Below are 20237 nucleotides of genomic sequence, written 5' to 3'. Positions count from 1 at the left end.
CAGCTAAACTAACTGCAGACACTGAGAGGCGTAAAGTTCAACAAATGCTGTTTTTATTTACTTCACTGGTGACATCAGTAGATGCTTGCAGTGAAACCACCACTGCAAATATTTATGCATTTAAGTATTACAACTGAAAACTCCCTACAAACGTCCACTTCTAACACCACAAACATTGTCCAGAGGAAATGATATTAGCTGAACATAAAAACATGTAAAACAGCTCTGATGCTTTCATCCTGAGCTCCACTCAAACATTTCACTGTGCAGCAGCTCAGCAGTTTGTTTAAGAAAAGCATTTAGGTTCAATCTGTGAAGCCCAAAACCCACCAGCTTTGAAAAATGACACCATTTACCAGAGTCACAAACTGTAAAAACAGAAGGAATTGTTGGATTTTCTATGTGAATGTGTCGCCTCTCTAGTTAACTCACCCGGTTACGTCTCCATCCTGACGCTGCTCTGCTGGACCGGAGCTTCTGGACCAGCCGGGTGGACCTTCCTTCACAGATCTTCCCGGTGGGAGTGATTCTGAGTCGGCCTTGGTTGACTGCAAACTCCTTAAAATGGACACATGAGAGGAAATCGTGGACAAATCGATACAACAGCTTGTTCGGTTTGTCCTGTTCTTAAATGGGTAGAAAACTGCTGAGAGCTCTCAGTTCAATTCAATTTTCAATTCAATTTTATTTATATAGCGCCAATTACAGTCAAATTGTCTCGAGACGCTTTACAGAACCCATATGCCTGACCCCCAGAGCAAGCCAAAAGGCGACAGTGGCAAGGAAAACACCCTTTTAACAGGGAAAAAAACCTCGAGCAGAACCCGGCTCTAATGTGGGGGGAACCATCTGCCTGCTGGCCGGGCGGGTTGAGAGGGACAGAAGAGGTAGAAAGGTAGAGATAGAGGGGTAGAGGTAGAGATAGAGGGGTAGAGATAGAGAGGTGGGGGGTGGGACACAAGGACCATAAAACACAGCCACACATCTGAAGCATCCAGCATCCAGCTCTGGGACCAGGGACACTCGGAGAAAGGACACAGAAAGAAACAGAGTGAATGTAATGCAATAATGGTATATGTAGTAAATACATAGGTAGTTAGAGAAGGGCTCAGTGCATCAAGAGAGGTTCCCCAGCAGCTAGGCCTATAGCAGCATAACTAGGGGCAGAACTAAGGGACGTCAAGAGGGGAAGTCAGTTGTGCAAATGAAAACACAAGCATACCCCGTCAGGGTCCCCCAGTCAGCCCTAACTATAAGCTTTGTCGAAAAGGAAGGTTTTAAGCCTGGTCTTAAAAATAGAGAGGGTGTCCGCCTCCCGAACCCAAACTGGGAGCTGGTTCCACAGGAGAGGCGCCTGATAACTGAAGGCTCTGCCTCCCATTCTACTTTTAGAGATTCTAGGAACAACAAGTAAGCCTGCAGTCTGAGAGCGAAGAGTTCTGCTAGGATAATATGGTACTATCAGGTCTTTAAGATATGATGGAGATTGGTTGTTAAGAGCTTTATATGTCAGAAGAAGGATTTTGAATTCTATTCTAGATTTAACAGGAAGCCAATGAAGAGAATCCAATATAGGAGAAATATGATCTCTCTTGCTAACTCCCGTCAGTACTCTGGCTGCAGCATTTTGGATCAGCTGTAGATGTTTCAGAGAGCTATTGGGACAACCTGATAATAAGGAATTACAGTAGTCAAGCCTAGAAGTAACAAATGCATGGACTAGTTTTTCTGCATCACTCTGAGACAGGATGTTCCTGATTTTCACAATATTTCTCAGGTGGAAAAAGGAAGTCCTACAGATTTGTTTTATGTGCGAGTTAAAGGACATGTCCTGGTCAAAGATAACACCGAGGTTCCTCACAGTAGTACTGGAGGCCAATGTAATGCCATCCAGAGTAGCTATATGCTTTGAAAGCAATTCTCTAAGATGTTTGGGGCCAAATACAATGACTTCAGTCTTGTCTGAATTTAGTAGTAAGAAATTATAGGTCATCCAGGTCTTTATGTCCTTAAGACAATCTTGCAGTCTAGCTAGCTGATTAGTTTCATTTGGCTTCATAGATAAATACAATTGAGTGTCGTCAGCATAACAATGGAAATTAATACAGTGCTTCCTAATAATGTTGCCTAAGGGAAGCATGTATAATGTGAACAGTATTGGTCCTAAGACAGAACCCTGAGGAACTCCATGATTAACCCTAGTATGCTCAGAAGAGTCATTGTTGACATGCACAAACTGGAACCTGTCTGATAAGTAGGATTTAAACCAGTCCAGTGCTGTCCCTTTAATGCCAATAGAATGTTCTAGTCGCTGTAATAAAAGTTTGTGGTCGATTGTATCGAATGCTGCACTAAGGTCCAATAAAATAAGTATAGAGACCAGTCCATTATCTGACGCTATGAGAAGGTCATTAGTAACTTTCACCAGAGCTGTTTCTGTGCTATGATGCACTCTGAAGCCTGACTGAAACTCTTCAAACAAGCTATTCCTTTGTAAATGTTCACATAATTGATTTGCAACTGTTCTTTCCAGAATTTTGGAGAGAAATGGGAGGTTGGAAACTGGTCTATAGTTGGCTAAAACATCTGGATCTAGAGTGGGCTTTTTAAGTAAAGGTTTGATTACAGCAACCTTAAAAGCCTGTGGTACATAACCTGTTACTAGAGAGAGATTAATCAGATCTAACATTGAGGAATCAGCTCTGACAGAGTGTTGCTCTGACTCCATGTGTGACTGAGGCTGGAGTGAACAGAGCTGCTGCTGCTCAGATGCAGCTTCTTATTAGCACAACAACAGACGCTGCGTTCACTACGTCTGTGGGTGTGGAGCTGATAAAGAGGATCTTCACCACTGACCTGAGCTGCTGCCACACGGTGAGACGTCCAACAGAGTCACTGAGCAGCTGATGATGAAGAAGATGAAGGCTTCAGGAGGAGGTGGAGGAGGAGAAGCTGCAGGGCCACATGAGACACTGAAGAGACAAACCAGAAATGATTCACACACTAGACATGAAGAAAAGAAAACATCAGAGAGTGTAAAATACAAGAATGAGTCCTGAACATCACAGGCGTAACCCGTAGAGCTACATGACCACACATGTTCTGGTCTTGAAAACGTGTATTAATCCAATAGAAAGTCTAGGGGTAGGGTTAGGGTTGGAGAGGAAGGTCCTTACAGTTGTAATGAAAAAAATAGGGTAATTAATATTACACATAAATATTTTTAATGTTAATACTAAGCAGCCGAATATTCTGAGAAATTAATCCGTGGTTTTTCCTTCAGCCGTTGTAGATCTAGATAGGCACGAAGGCACGGAGGCACGGAGGCACGGAGGCACGGAGGCACGGAGGCACGGAGGCACGGAGGCACGGAGGCACGGAGGCACGGAGGCACGGAGGCACGGAGGCACGGAGGCACGGAGGCACGGAGGCACGGAGGCACGGAGGCACGGAGGCACGAAGGCACGAAGGCACGAAGGCACGAAGGCACGAGAAAAGATTTTTGGCAAATTTTGCCCAAATGTAAAAAAAAAAGCTTGAGCAGGGTGGGGGATCAAACCTGCACTCTCCAGGTTCCAAACCACCACCACTACCTCTGGACTACCAGTCCTACATACCCAAATACAGGCTTTTCTTCTATTCGTCAAGGCGGTGACATCAACACTGAAAGAAAAAAAAACAATCCACAAAATCAAAAAAAGAAGATAATCTACCTACAACTTTTAAAGAACACGCTAAAAAACACAATACTAAAAAGTCACACTCTTCTCCTCATCACTCATTTTTACATTTTAACACAATTTCAAAGCCACACAAATCACATTCTTCATGTCAAATCACTTCTCTTCACTACAAATGGGAGAGAACAGCAAACAAATAAAATACAACTTATGGCTTAAATATCTTCAAAATCTCTTTGCTATTCCTCTACATTCAAATTCCTCAACACCACTCAACAATCACCTGCAGGATCTCTTACTTCTTTCTTAGCTCTGACAAAACATCTTCAAGACTCTGAGAAGACAACTCATTTTCAACACATTTGCTGCTTCGTCTAAGTGTCCACACACATCTCCAGTCATCCACAGGCCTCACCACTGATCAGCTGCACAAACTTACATGTTAAACTTCTCCAAAGATAAAATACAGGCCCTTCTGTCTGATCACAACTTTTACTGGTGGCTCATATTTCAAGTTCATTTCCTTGCAAAGTCTTTATTTTGGAGTAAAGTGGGATCTGTGACCAGGCAGATCACTTGTTTATTCTTAGCATTTGGATTTCACTGACATTCCTGTCATGTAGAAAAATAGAAATATCTTTGCATTGATTCAGCTAAACTAACTGCAGACACTGAGAGGCGTAAAGTTCAACAAATGCTGTTTTTATTTACTTCACTGGTGACATCAGTAGATGCTTGCAGTGAAACCACCACTGCAAATATTTATGCATTTAAGTATTACAACTGAAAACTCCCTACAAACGTCCACTTCTAACACCACAAACATTGTCCAGAGGAAATGATATTAGCTGAACATAAAAACATGTAAAACAGCTCTGATGCTTTCATCCTGAGCTCCACTCAAACATTTCACTGTGCAGCAGCTCAGCAGTTTGTTTAAGAAAAGCATTTAGGTTCAATCTGTGAAGCCCAAAACCCACCAGCTTTGAAAAATGACACCATTTACCAGAGTCACAAACTGTAAAAACAGAAGGAATTGTTGGATTTTCTATGTGAATGTGTCGCCTCTCTAGTTAACTCACCCGGTTACGTCTCCATCCTGACGCTGCTCTGCTGGACCGGAGCTTCTGGACCAGCCGGGTGGACCTTCCTTCACAGATCTTCCCGGTGGGAGTGATTCTGAGTCGGCCTTGGTTGACTGCAAACTCCTTAAAATGGACACATGAGAGGAAATTGTGGACAAATCGATACAACAGCTTGTTCGGTTTGTCCTGTTCTTAAATGGGTAGAAAACTGCTGAGAGCTCTCAGTTCAATTCAATTTTCAATTCAATTTTATTTATATAGCGCCAATTACAGTCAAATTGTCTCGAGACGCTTTACAGAACCCATATGCCTGACCCCCAGAGCAAGCCAAAAGGCGACAGTGGCAAGGAAAACACCCTTTTAACAGAGAAAAAACCTCGAGCAGAACTCGGCTCTAATGTGGGGGGACCCATCTGCCTGCTGGCCGGGCGGGTTGAGAGGGACAGAAGAGGTAGAAAGGTAGAGATAGAGGGGTAGAGGTAGAGATAGAGGGGTAGAGATAGAGAGGTGGGGGGTGGGACACAAGGACCATAAAACACAGCCACACATCTGAAGCATCCAGCATCCAGCTCTGGGACCAGGGACACTCGGAGAAAGGACACAGAAAGAAACAGAGTGAATGTAATGCAATAATGGTATATGTAGTAAATACATAGGTAGTTAGAGAAGGGCTCAGTGCATCAAGAGAGGTTCCCCAGCAGCCTAGGCCTATAGCAGCATAACTAGGGGCAAACTAAAGGGACGTCAAGAGGGGAAGTCAGTTGTGCAAATGAAAACACAAGCATACCCCGTCAGGGTCCCCCAGTCAGCCCTAACTATAAGCTTTGTCGAAAAGGAAGGTTTTAAGCCTGGTCTTAAAAATAGAGAGGGTGTCCGCCTCCCGAACCCAAACTGGGAGCTGGTTCCACAGGAGAGGTGCCTGATAACTGAAGGCTCTGCCTCCCATTCTACTTTTAGAGATTCTAGGAACAACAAGTAAGCCTGCAGTCTGAGAGCGAAGAGTTCTGCTAGGATAATATGGTACTATCAGGTCTTTAAGATATGATGGAGATTGGTTGTTAAGAGCTTTATATGTCAGAAGAAGGATTTTGAATTCTATTCTAGATTTAACAGGAAGCCAATGAAGAGAATCCAATATAGGAGAAATATGATCTCTCTTGCTAACTCCCGTCAGTACTCTGGCTGCAGCATTTTGGATCAGCTGTAGATGTTTCAGACAGCTATTGGGACAACCTGATAATAAGGAATTACAGTAGTCAAGCCTAGAAGTAACAAATGCATGGACTAGTTTTTCTGCATCACTCTGAGACAGGATGTTCCTGATTTTCACAATATTTCTCAGGTGGAAAAAGGAAGTCCTACAGATTTGTTTTATGTGCGAGTTAAAGGACATGTCCTGGTCAAAGATAACACCGAGGTTCCTCACAGTAGTACTGGAGGCCAATGTAATGCCATCCAGAGTAGCTATATGCTTTGAAAGCAATTCTCTAAGATGTTTGGGGCCAAATACAATGACTTCAGTCTTGTCTGAATTTAGTAGTAAGAAATTATAGGTCATCCAGGTCTTTATGTCCTTAAGACAATCTTGCAGTCTAGCTAGCTGATTAGTTTCATTTGGCTTCATAGATAAATACAATTGAGTGTCGTCAGCATAACAATGGAAATTAATACAGTGCTTCCTAATAATGTTGCCTAAGGGAAGCATGTATAATGTGAACAGTATTGGTCCTAAGACAGAACCCTGAGGAACTCCATGATTAACCCTAGTATGCTCAGAAGAGTCATTGTTGACATGCACAAACTGGAACCTGTCTGATAAGTAGGATTTAAACCAGTCCAGTGCTGTCCCTTTAATGCCAATAGAATGTTCTAGTCGCTGTAATAAAAGTTTGTGGTCGATTGTATCGAATGCTGCACTAAGGTCCAATAAAATAAGTATAGAGACCAGTCCATTATCTGACGCTATGAGAAGGTCATTAGTAACTTTCACCAGAGCTGTTTCTGTGCTATGATGCACTCTGAAGCCTGACTGAAACTCTTCAAACAAGCTATTCCTTTGTAAATGTTCACATAATTGATTTGCAACTGTTCTTTCCAGAATTTTGGAGAGAAATGGGAGGTTGGAAACTGGTCTATAGTTGGCTAAAACATCTGGATCTAGAGTGGGCTTTTTAAGTAAAGGTTTGATTACAGCAACCTTAAAAGCCTGTGGTACATAACCTGTTACTAGAGAGAGATTAATCAGATCTAACATTGAGGAATCAGCTCTGACAGAGTGTTGCTCTGACTCCATGTGTGACTGAGGCTGGAGTGAACAGAGCTGCTGCTGCTCAGATGCAGCTTCTTATTAGCACAACAACAGACGCTGCGTTCACTACGTCTGTGGGTGTGGAGCTGATAAAGAGGATCTTCACCACTGACCTGAGCTGCTGCCACACGGTGAGACGTCCAACAGAGTCACTGAGCAGCTGATGATGAAGAAGATGAAGGCTTCAGGAGGAGGTGGAGGAGGAGAAGCTGCAGGGCCACATGAGACACTGAAGAGACAAACCAGAAATGATTCACACACTAGACATGAAGAAAAGAAAACATCAGAGAGTGTAAAATACAAGAATGAGTCCTGAACATCACAGGCGTAACCCGTAGAGCTACATGACCACACATGTTCTGGTCTTGAAAACGTGTATTAATCCAATAGAAAGTCTAGGGGTAGGGTTAGGGTTGGAGAGGAAGGTCCTTACAGTTGTAATGAAAAAAATAGGGTAATTAATATTACACATAAATATTTTTAATGTTAATACTAAGCAGCCGAATATTCTGAGAAATTAATCCGTGGTTTTTCCTTCAGCCGTTGTAGATCTAGATAACCTAAAGGTACAGTGCAACCACAACGGCTGAAGGAAAAACCCCAACTTTATTCTAAGAATTTTTTGGCTAGTGTGACTTAATATTAAATTATGAAAAAATTTATAATTTTATATCCATGTTTTTGGTACATTGCTACTGTCAGGACCTTCCTCTGTAACCCGAACCCTACCCCTAGACTTTCTATTGGATTGATACACCTTTGCTGACAGCCAACATGTGTGATCATATAGCTCTGCGGGTTAAGCCACTGACGCATGTAGTTGGTCCTCAATGCTGAGGCCCTGGTTCGATTCCCGCTCGCAACCCTGTGCTATATTAGTTGTTCTCATTCTTATTTCTACCCCATTGTCTGGCTGTCTCTCACTACGCCTATCCATCAATTAACTGCAAAAGACTACAACACTTATTTACAAATTTCCTGTTTATTTATTAAATACAATTCTTTAATTTCTTACATCTTTTTTCCCCCCATACTTTATAAAAGTTTAATTGTCTTAACTTTTTCCCATTTATTTAATTGCTTCTTTTTTATGTATTTTCTTTCTTTAATCTTCTTCTTTCTAGAATTTAACACCAACCTTCAATTTTGGGTCATTTTTAGACATTTTGAAAAGCTATCAACTCAAACAGGGTAACACCGACAGATATGAAATTCAGCCAGGATGTACTCCAGGCATGGGTGATCAAAAGTTATCAAAATGCTCCACAAAAGTCTGAGGGCGTGGCCATGGCAGGCTCCCAAACTTTGATGCTTCGACATGACACATCAACTGCTGTGTAACTGCCCTAAACATACTCTAATCTGCCTCAAACTTTACATGTATGATCAGAGTCCAGCCCTGATGACATTCACATGCTGAAATACAGCCACAGTCATAACGCCACCTGGTGGATAGAAGGAAAAGCTCTATAACTAGCCTGGACATGGTCCGATCTGCCTGAAATGTTATGTGTCATCAGAGTGCGGACGTGATCACATCCATAGGCCAATATACACTCTCGGTCGCAGCGCCACCTGGTGGACGTGTGTGGATTCGACGACGAGCATGGATGCGAGGACCCGTCCAACGCTGCTTGCAGCTTTAATTCATATTGTATTTATGGTTGTCGTTTTAATAAGTTTATTGAAGTATCTGTATAAAATCCACATTTTCTAATCAAATGACGAAATGCAAAGACAGCTCTGCATGGAAATCCTTCCACAAATATACTGTAAGATGACAAACACCTGTACACATTTATAATTTAGTACGTTTTGATCAAAATAAAGACTTTTTCTGAATTCTATGATCCATTTCAGAGACTATATCAAACACAATTCTTAAAAGGGGAGGTGTGTCTTTAATCATGTTATATAGTCTTTCCACAGCATATTGTCAGTCCTTTAATAATTGCAGTGTGTTCAGTATTTAGTTTATTAACTAACCTAATCTACATGTCTACTCATTACACTGCCACTAATTGGTCCCATTGTGCATGTCTGATAATAGGGCTGATTTAAAAACTGACTAAATGCTTCATCAGTGCTCAGTAAACCAGACACTGCCCCTGGCTGTCATTAAAATGGATTAATAGACGTCTTTGTTAACGAGAGGGTTTCTGTTACTGGTTGCCATAGGAGGAGCAGAGAAGGAAATGCTCTTTCAGTAATCATACACCTGGGAATAAATGATGCCCACTTTAACCAACAACCTCACCTACTTCTGTTATACTCACTGATATGTTCTATGTCCCTCAAGGCCTCTTTGAATGTTTTGTAAACCTGCTGGTTGCAGTGTAAATGTTCAGCACAAATAAGAAAAAAAGCTCCCCTGTGTTAAATGTCACATAACTGCATTTCTCTCTCCTTAACATACTTCTGGAGGTGAACATTTAAAGTTATATATTGTATTGAAAGTCTCTCTCCAGTCAATGATTATACTTCTGAAACTGTATTTCACAGTGACATATTCAGAAGTTTTTTCTGCAAAAATATTAATTTTCTCCCTTAAAATGGCTTCTTAGATGTTACTGCAGCGTTGCTTCCTTTGTCATGTGCAGATCTGTGGAGTTTGTCTTTCTCCACTCACCCCTCAGTTGCTCATCATCTGTACACTGCAGTTTTAAGATGGAAATTGTCAACCATGGCGTGTCTTATTGATGTGTCTCTTAGCATATTAAAAAACACACACAAACTTGGTTTTCTTCTGAAAAGGGCAGCCCATATTTCCCCTAAGAGTTTAAAGTTTGACACTAGACAACAAACTATGTAAAAGAAAGACTGTTATCATAATTACATGTTTGGGATAAATGTTAAAATCAGTTATTGAGTAATAATTTTGTCTGCTGAAAACGGCAATATCCACCAACAAAATGTGTATTCATGGTAATTAGTAATTGAAGGACATTGATTTAGATATCTGGCTTAAAAAGACCTTGAATAACCAAACTGAACCTGCATGAATTCCCTTATAGTGTATAATGGTAATTATTGCTACTCTGCTAAGCATTTAGTTATGTTGTATGTGGACTAAAATAAGAATTTTCTATCACTGATAATAGAAAAGTCTTCATTTTGTTTTAGCTTTAGCTGATGCTTTATCTGTCTCACAGTATTTACTTGATGTAGCTGCTGGCTTAGAGGGTGAATGCTTCAGAGAATTTTTATCTTTTTGTCCCATCATATGTATTTTTTTAATAGAAAAAATAGGTGAGTTTTTAACAAAATTTTTGGCCAAACATGTCCTGGCCACAGTTCAGCAGACTTATGGAGTTATACATTGGGTAACAACGGGAATATTAAAAAACAAAACAAAAACTGGTACATGCAGGGTCTTTGTCCACTAACATTTTTGAAAGAATCTTCCAAGTTCGGGTCGGTTAATGACAGGAAGACTGATTACACCTTGACATCAAACTCAAGCTGCAGCACCTGCCGTCCACACGCTCCATCTTTGTGATGTAGAGGAGCGGCTCGACGCTGCAGCTCAGATCCATGATGGAGAACACGCTGATGCTGATCTGACAGCGGAAGACCAAGAACGAGTAGTAGGACGCGAAAGGCATGAGCGCCACAGGAGGCAGGTAGTTGGCCACGATGATGGCCAAGATGATCAGCACCATCTTGAAGGCTTTCTTCTTCACAGGGTGCATCTCCTCTTTTCCCACCACAGAGCGGCGGAGAACCCAGATGACGGAGATGTTGCAGAAGACCATGACCGCGAATGCAAACAGGATGACTCCGCTGAAGACCTCGTTGACACTCATGGCTCCCAGGGTGCATTTTGTTAGGCCGTAAGCCAGGATGAGGCCCCAGACCACCACAGAAACGCCAATGCGGAACTTGTTGTCACGGATACCAGCGAATAGCACTGGATGGACCACGGCGATGTAGCGGTCCAGAGAGATACACACCTAGCAGACAGGAGGAGGTATGTTTGAGCTGAATTTTAACTGAAGCTTCAGTAAAATGGCCGAACATCAATTAAAACCCTTCATTAAAAAACTTCTCTGCACATCAAACTACCTCGCTGATGATGGATGTTATACAGGTGTTATATACAGTAAACTGTTTTACAAATATAAACAATGTTCAACTTTTGATTTTTTAAAAAAGGGTGTCAGCTCTCTGGTTGTTTTTATAAAAAAATTATTTAATTCATAGGCAGTTGTGTTGAAAAGGAGCAAAAAAAGGCAAAAATAGCCTTGGCACTGTCATTTACTCTCCTCTTTTAAGCCTCTCAAGGACCAAACTGATAAGAAAACTACACATTTTGCTAATTAAAAAGGTTCAGATTCTGCCTAGAAGAAAGTTTAGAAATTATCTTAATAGAATACTTGTGTGTCCAAAATGTTAAACAATTTTTAAAAAATAACTGATGATAATAATTATAATTCAATTTTATTTATATAGCGCCAGTTACAATCTAATTGTCTCAAGACGCTTCACAGAACCCATATGCCTGAACACCAGAGCAGCCCTAAGGAGACACTGGCAAGAAAACACCGTTTTAACAGGGAAAAACCTGGAGCAGAACCCGGCTCTGATTATAAAATAACTTTATTTGTATAGCACCTGTACGAGCCATATTTCATGTTGCTCTTGTTTTTGTAATTCCCCACCCAAGACGCCAGGGGGCTGTATTTCTTTACCTGAGGCTGACGGCCTGGGGTCAATGAAGGTATTGTAATATTCTGCTGGTGTGAAATAATCACACTTCCAATAGCTGAGCCTTCACGTTTATTCTCTAAAACACAGTTACAGAACGGGCTACTGTTCTGGCCGTAACCCACGCCACCTCAACCTTACCAGCCTCAGTCCCAACCGAGAAGAGGCAAAACACACACATTAACTTCCGTAAACTTGCCTAAAAGTCCCTTGTGACCGACAGCTGCCAGTCAGCGTGCACTCTGTCTTAAAGGCACAGAACATGATTAGCTCACAGCATTACAGTATTTAGCTGATTGTATAATTTGGTTCAGGTGTTGTTGGACAGACACACAGAGCCACACAGTTTTCAACTGCGCTCGACTTTCTTTGCGTTTTATTATTTTATTTATGACCAAGTTTAAGTTACGGGTAAAGAACGATAATAAATGTCTGGGACTATTTTGACTCTTAAGAATCCGTTTGTTTATTTTTAGTTGAGTGCATGTCAAAACTCTCGAATACCACTATCCACAACCAGCAGGGCTAAGTACAGGACATAGCCACTACAATTTAAGTCGAAAACTGCCTCGTTTTGGATCGAGAAGAACCGGACTTGTTGCCCTGGGACCAGGACTGGAGCTGCGCCGGAGAAGCCCTCGGAGCTAGCCGCCGGAGCTAGCAGTCGGAACTAGCCGCCGGAGCTAGCAGTCGGAACTAGCCGCCGTAGCCATAGGAACACCAGCATCACACGTCGGGATGTCAACGCCGGCCAACGCACGATTGGGGTAGGAGGTTCAGCTGATGTTTATGAATGGCTATACTGTAAATACTGTGTGCACACATAATGGTACGGTGAGCGTAAATTCAATGCACTGGTAGCAAACTCCTGTTTTAAATGAACTTTGCGCGTCCTGGTGTGCTTCGGTGCTGATATTACGTGACAATATTTGGGGGTTTATAAATAAACCATTAAATTTCGGCCAAATGGCAGAAGAGGACAAAACGGAGAGACATTTTGAGACTGAGACTGTTATAGGTGTGGAGACAAAAATCAAACTGAGAAAAAACGTCAGGTGAAGCCAACAGAAAAGGCTTTACTGGAAAAAATAAGTAGTTTGGAAAGAAAGAAAGGTTAATTTTAATAATTTGTCTAAACTTAAAGAATCTATTCTGTTGATGAAAAACAAAGAGTGTGTAAATGAGGTTAAAAATGAATTTAACAAGTACATGGGTTTGTCCGATAAAATACCGGGTACATAAGGTTTTGCTGGGTCTATTGCCTGAGGATGAGGCAGAAAAACATGATATATGGTATCAGGCTAAAATGCTGAATGTCTCTGAGTTTATTGCTGTTGTAAATAAATGGTTGTCTGATGCTCAAAGCTGCCCAGCTGCTGTGATTGGTCCTGCTGGACTAAATGAAGAAAATCTTACTGTTGACAATACTGGAGAGGAAAGTGAAGCCAAAATCAACCATCATTAGATATCTACAGTGTGGTACAACAACAAAATGATGTAACAGCTCTTCTGGTTGCAAACATCCCAGTTACTGCCACACCGAGAAATGCCAACTTATGATGGAGACCCTCTGTAGTTCAATTCATTTATGAAAGCATTTGACCATTGTGTGGAGGCAAAGACTTTTTGCAAAGGAGATTGTCTGTACTACCTGGAGCAGTAAACAAGGGGACAGCCAAGGGACATTGTACACAGCTGCCTTCACATGACTGCCGAAAAGGGATATGGTGCTGCCAAGCAACTACTAAAAGAGCACTTTGGAAATTAATTTAATATAACAGCAGCCTACATGGAAAAGGTCACTGGTTGGCCAAGCGTCAAGTCGGAGGATGCTAAAGTGCTGAAAGCATATGGACTCTTCCTTCGTGAGTGCTACAATGCTATGGAGGAACTGCGATATTTAGAGGAGTTAAACATGCTGGCTAATATGAAAATTCTGAGTCAGAAGCTCCCATACAAACTGAGAGAGAAATGGAGAGCAAAGGCATGTGCCACTTTTGAGACAACTGGTCAAAGAGCATGTTTCTGTGACCTTGTCAACTTCGTAGAGAAGCAGATCAGACTTACCTCAGATCCCGTCTTTGGCAACATACAGGACGCTCCACTGGTTAAAGGAATAACCAGACTAATCAAACCTCAAATCAAATCACATTTGAAAAGAAATAGCTTTGCTACCCATGTTTCCATAAATGACAGATGTAAAACTGTTGAAAATGAAGAGATTCAGAGCAAAGATATTTCCCAGACAAACACTACTTCGTGCCTGTATTGTGGACATGATGGTCATGCATTGGAACAATGTCAACAACTGGGAAATAAATTACACTGGGAAAAATTAGACTTTCTAAAGGATAAAGGGCTATGTTTCAGCTGCTTAAACACAGGACACTTAAGTAAGAATTGCGATAGGCGCATCACTTACAAACTGTGCAGCCAAAAGCATCCCAGTATTTTGCACATTGGTCAAAGGGAAAAAACTTTCCAGAAGGGTTCAGAGCAGCCAAAGGGGTCCTCTGAAATCTGCACGACTTCCTCAACATGTGGTCATACAGGGGCTGGCCACTGCAATAGTATACTCCACATTGTGCCTGTTCTGGTGAAGAATTCAAAAGGAGACAAGGTTATTAAAACATATGCCTTTCTAGACCCAGGGAGTACAGGTACTTTCTGTTCTGAAAAACGTCATCACAAGTTGAATACACATGGATGAAAGGCCAAGATCCGTTTCCGTACCATGGGTCACAATAAGACCGTGACAAATTCCATCATTAATGGCCTGGAGATTTCAGAGTTGTCTGGTAAACATTTCTACCATCTTCCTAATGTATTCACTCAGAAAGAGATGCCTGTCTCCACAGACAACATAATCAGTGAAGAGGAGCTGGCTAGATGGCCTTATCTGAAAAATGTTAACTTTCCACGCATCAACACTGATATTGATCTGTTAATTGGCACCAATATATCCACGTTGTTGGAGCCTTGGGAGATCAATAGTCAAGCTGAAGGACCCTATGCAATCCGAATCTTACTGGGGTGGGTAATAAATAGTCCAATGCAAGGAATTGGTGACGGTGAGAGCGTCTACCTCTCTGTTTATGCAAACAGAACTGCAGTTGACAGAATCGAGGAGCTGTTAACTAGCCAATACAACTATGACTTCAATGAATGATCCTCTACAGATCAAGAGGAAATCAAGAGAGGAAAAGAAGTTTGTAGAAATAATGGAAAGTTCTGTACAGCTTGAGAAAGGACACTACAAATTCCAACTACCTTTCAAAAGGGAAAACATCTCAATGCTGAACACACCTTCTCATTCAATCCTTTTTATTTATTTGTATTATTTTCTACATTGTAGATTAAAAGATAGATTTGTTGTGGATTACAACATAATTCCATATGTATTCTTTTATAGTTTTGAAGTCTTCAGTATTAATCTATAATGTAGAAAATAGTAAAATAAAAACCATTGAATGAGAGGGTGTGTCCAAACTTTTGACTGGTAGTGTTTACAAATATGCAAATGTACAAATACAGAACAAAAACTCACCAGAAAAAGTGGTGCAACGTCCTTGATCCCATATGCAAATCTCTGAAAGTACCAGATGCGGCTGTTGTCCAGCAGCAGTCGGTTCACCATTTCTATGGGCGTCATCAGGCAGAAGTAGGCGTCTAGGATGGCCAGGTTGAAGATGAAGATGTCGGATGTGGATGAGTCACTTTTCTTGGTTGCGATCTGCCAGATGACCAGGACGTTACAGGGCGCCCCCACGGCCAGGTTGAACACTTTGACCCCAAAGTAGAAAATGAAGCCGTAAGGAGCCACAGCACACACTGGGAACTGGTACCACAGTGGAGGACCAAGGGGGCCTCCAGGGTGGTGGAGTTCACATAGAGGTTGGTGGCTGGAATTAGAGTGGCGTTGAGCATCGTACAGAAGAAGTGCTGATGATTTTCTTCCAGAAGCTGGTAGAAAAGTGAAAAGTCCGTATTAATTATCCATAGTGAGAAGTAGTTCTGGTTTGATACACATAGGAGCAGATAAGCAAAAAATACTCCATGTAAGATTTATTTTACAAAAGGTTTCAGAGAAGTCCCATCAGCCCATCTTACCTTACAGGGTTCACTGTGTCCTGCAGGCTTCCCCACCTTCTGCAGAACCTTCCTGGATGTACCAGCACATCACTGGGACTAGGGCTTTATAGGGTCCCTGCACAGAGACTAATGCCACTTTTGGATTGGGGCAGTCTGCGGGACATTAACTGTCCCTTCATAACACCATGTCCCATCCAAGCTGTGATTGGCTGGTGTTGAGTAGAGCTATTGGGACGACTTCAGTAACTGCTTTGGATAGGCTGACAAAGCTGTAGTCATACATGCTGCAGGAGAAAACAAACTAATTGATCTGATTGTTGAAGGAGTCCAATGTGGCTAAGCCTGTAATGTCCTAACAAAGTCTTTCATATTTCCCTTTTTGTGAGATGATCTGTTTCAGTTAATTTGTCCAACATTATTATTATTTCAATTGTTATGCTAAAGACATTAGTCTTACAGTTTCTCCAGTGACTTTCTCATTTTTCTCATTTGAAGGTCATGGGGTGAAAATAGTCCAGCTGATGCCAGGTTTGTTGCCACAGGTACTTTCTCTACAGCAGCACTGCAGCTTCATCTCACTGGTGCAACTGTACACTGTAAACAGGTGATGCAAGGTAAGCATAAATGAGAAATCTAATGCAAGATGTTACTAAAGTCCCTGGACTAAGTGTTAAGAAGGGAAACCCTGTGGGAAATATTAGCTCACAAAGCCATGAATAACACTCCCTTACATAAACTGTCCTGTGTTTTTCATAATATTATTCATTACACAACGAACCAATTTACATGACTGTCTCTGGAGGACGTGTTACAAAAGATGAGGCTTGAGATCTGAGCATTTATCTGTCTGCTGAAAGATGCTACCAAGTTTCATTCTAGGAAATGCATAACGCGCTGGTTTTGCTCAGCCAGTGTAAGTCAGATTATATTTGCTTTGGTTGCTTCAGCTTTGATCATTTTTTAAAATGATCTGTCTTGCTAAAGTCACCCAACTTTATGTAACTGGAAGACAAAATCATTGGAGAACTGTGTGCTTAAATGAGATTTACAACACAACAAGACTAATGAATATACACAGGTTTGTGCAAATGACACAAACTTTATGCTGTGCAATTTCTGCAGGTACATTTCTTGGCTTTCAACAACAACAGAAGCTAGTAAAGATGAAAGCACTTGTGAGTCTGGTGAATGTGATTCATATTTTATTGTTTGTGTGCAGTAAAGCAGTTGTGATGTGAAGACTAACATGGTTTTTAAGTATCAGTGGGGTGTAGCTGTGCCCCAAGAAACCAAGTGTAACCTTTCTCTAAGTATCTTTTCTGACTGTCGTAAATATTTCTACACCGCTTAATCCTCATTGAGATCAGGTTTGGGGGGGATGGAGTCTATCCCAGCTGACTTACGGTGAAGGCAGGAGACACCTGGACAGGTCACCAGTCTATGACAGAGCTACACATACAATCACACTCACATTCACACCTTCTTCCACGAAGCTTCAACATCAGTGAAACAAGTGCATTGAAGTTGAGGGAGACTATGTTGAAAAATAACGCAAAAAGTTCCATAATATGCTTATAATGTGACGTTTTCTGGTGAGGCCAAGATTTATTTATTTTGTAATATACAAAATGAACATGTAATGTTTGTGGAGACTTGCCTAAATGTTTTAATCTGTGTAAGCAAATATAAAAGTAGGATTTAGTCTTTTAGCTGTGAACAGAAGATCCTGTGGAGAAATTGGAGACCTGACACTCTTAGAAATAAGGGTGTGGCTTCAGCTTCATGAATGAAAGAGAAGTGAGACATATCTGCAATTTCAGCACTCAACAGGACATAAAAAGTACATGTAGAGAATTACCAGTCCAATTTAATAAAAACTGTTTAAAAGGTTTGGTGACTTTGTCCTAAAATAAGGCAAAAAAGCATTTTCCCTCATACTTGTACTACTTATGTTTCCGTGATAGCTTTTAGAAAGCAGATGATTGGCTGTTCAGAGGGAGAGTGAGATGTTTTTTTATTGCCCTCTATGGGGTTTCAGTCTCCCATAGATTTCATTTGAGAATTGCTTAAGTGGCGAGGCCTTAGAATATAATGTCCTATAACGTGTTAAGGCAGCACAGATGGTTCTATCATTGACAGTATCAGGCAGGTGGTTCTAAAGTTGTGGCACAGACAACATTCAAAAACAGGACATGTAAAAAATAAATACAGGAACAACCTTTTTTTCATCATGTTTTTTTAATAAATCAAACATTCCCAGTTTGGCTTACAAATAGGCATTTAAAGTCAAATAACCCTGTAGTATACTTGAGGCAGTAGCCGACATTATGCTCCTTAATACAAAGAGGAGACAACTTTTTGGCTGATTTTATTGTGAAAAACACAATTTAGCATTTGTGGACAGAGATGAACCCGATTCAGTTTGATGAAGTAAAGCGATGCTGTTCATGATGCTCCTAAAGATTCACACCAGCAAGAATTTAATAAGAATTATGCAATCTGAGGCCTTGTCCACACGTAGCCGGGTATCTCACAAAACGAAGATGTTTTTCTACGATTCGGCCTATCATCCACACGAAAACGCAGATTTACGTCATCAAAAACGATTCTTTTTAAAAACTCCGACCAAAGTGAAGATTTGCGAATTCTCCGTTTTATGCGTCTGCATGTGGACATCAGTAACCGGGGTTTTGCGTTTCGAAACGTCACCGCCTGCGACAAAATATGTTCTTACGTCACATATGCGACCTGTGTTTACATTGGGTAACAGCATGGACGCTCTCACAAGGTTTTGGGCGCCGTTTCTTGTACAGGCGCTTTTTACTTGCTTGTTTTTACAAGCCCAGATACTGCTCCACATTCAACAACACAGGCGAAGGACGACATTAAGGACGGTTATTCTCCACCACTTTGCTAGGATTTGGGGAACTACTGCCACCTAAAGGTCCGGCATGCTTATGAATGTGCTGAAAAACGCACTTATGCGGTTAGGTGTGGATGAAGTTTTTTTTCTAAAAACGAGGTGGTGTGTACGTAAGTTTTTTTTTTTCTGGACGGAGGGGGCAGGATATTCGGTTTTACAAAAACCCGGCTACGTGTGGACAAGGCCTGGGTTGTGTGTTCAAAGCCCTGTACAGGCGGTTAAACAACAACGCCACACGACACACAGGTCGTATGAGTTTCAGACTGTTTTCCCAAATCAATTATACATGTCTGTTTTTTTTTTGTTTTTTTTACATCCTCCGCATGTCAGAAGATAAATAATTATAAATTCATGGTTATGCATAATCAAGGAGTTTAATGAAGAAAGTAAATACTGCAAATTAAACATATTAGAACTGTACCAAAGTCCTTGTATTAACCACAATTAATCCAAGTTTAAATACACAACAGGATGCACTAGGACTGCAATATTACAAAATCAACTTTTTGAATTTTTAAGGATTTCGTCATCAGCAAACACAAAACATCTCAAAAATTTACAAAAATAAATAATTTTTCAAAAGTTTACTTAGACTTCTTTTGAGCACAGATTGTAAAATAAATGCATGGCATGCATGTCTGTTTTTTAAAATTGTAAATATCGATAAACCTTTTCTGTGAGCTCAAACCCTTTCTTAGATCTGCCTCATGAAGAGAAAAACGAAACAAAAGGTTGTGGTCCTGTTTTGTAGTAAATTTTACCAAGATGCACATATGAATTGTCTGCAAACAAGATCAATAGTTATCTATTACCTGGAATCATCTCTAGTGCACCTCATTAAAAAGCCTTTCTCTTCCATTGTCTGTCTAAATAAAATATACAACAAATGAACTAAAACAAACATCGGCAGCTCTGTTGTTGTGTTAAGAGGTAATTTCCAGATTTTGAAGAGTAAAAATTGAAGATTTTTCATATGTATAACATATTAATAATCAAAAATGACTTTCAAACGCATCCTATAAAACAGACATAACTTATACTTTATTACTTCATGACTGAATTTGTAAATAAATAACGCAAATCTTTCCTGGTTGAGTAGCTCATACAAAATTAAAGTCTTATGTACAAGGACGTGGAAACAAAGACGTCAGGGATTCGGCGTGATGTCTTCTCAAAGAGAGGTTAGAAAAAAGGTTTTCAAGTATTCAAGTACCAGAAATAAAATCAAAACTGATGCATGAGAACTTGCTAAAAGAGAAAACACAATACATGTTACAAAGCTGCATATTTTACCTTTTGTAGGAATAGTAAATCAAATTTAATTTAATAACAAACCACACTTATTAAACAACATTCACTGCTGCCCTGTGTATGTTATCTACCTGTTGCTCAAAGGGTTGTACACCCCATCTGTCAAATATAAATCACAGTAATGTCCTGAC

At 40.7% G+C, this 20237-nt stretch overlaps 1 protein-coding gene across 1 annotated transcript; it reads right to left on the bottom strand.

The window, feature by feature from the left end:
* Positions 1-8750: 8750 nt before the first annotated feature.
* LOC111582471 (G-protein coupled receptor 4-like) lies at positions 8751-15960 on the bottom strand. The gene is made up of 3 exons (XM_055005732.1): positions 15927-15960; positions 15328-15743; positions 8751-11026 (listed from the first exon to the last, which is right to left on the bottom strand). Exons 1-3 carry the CDS (start codon positions 15958-15960, stop codon positions 10493-10495), a joined length of 984 nt encoding a protein of 327 aa, XP_054861707.1. The 3' UTR covers positions 8751-10492.
* Between the last annotated feature and the right edge of the window lie 4277 nt (positions 15961-20237).

The sequence above is a fragment of the Amphiprion ocellaris genome, chromosome 2 (genome assembly GCF_022539595.1).
Source record: "Amphiprion ocellaris isolate individual 3 ecotype Okinawa chromosome 2, ASM2253959v1, whole genome shotgun sequence".
Lineage (NCBI taxonomy): Eukaryota > Metazoa > Chordata > Actinopteri > Pomacentridae > Amphiprion > Amphiprion ocellaris.
This window is presented reverse-complemented; position numbering and strand designations above follow the sequence as displayed.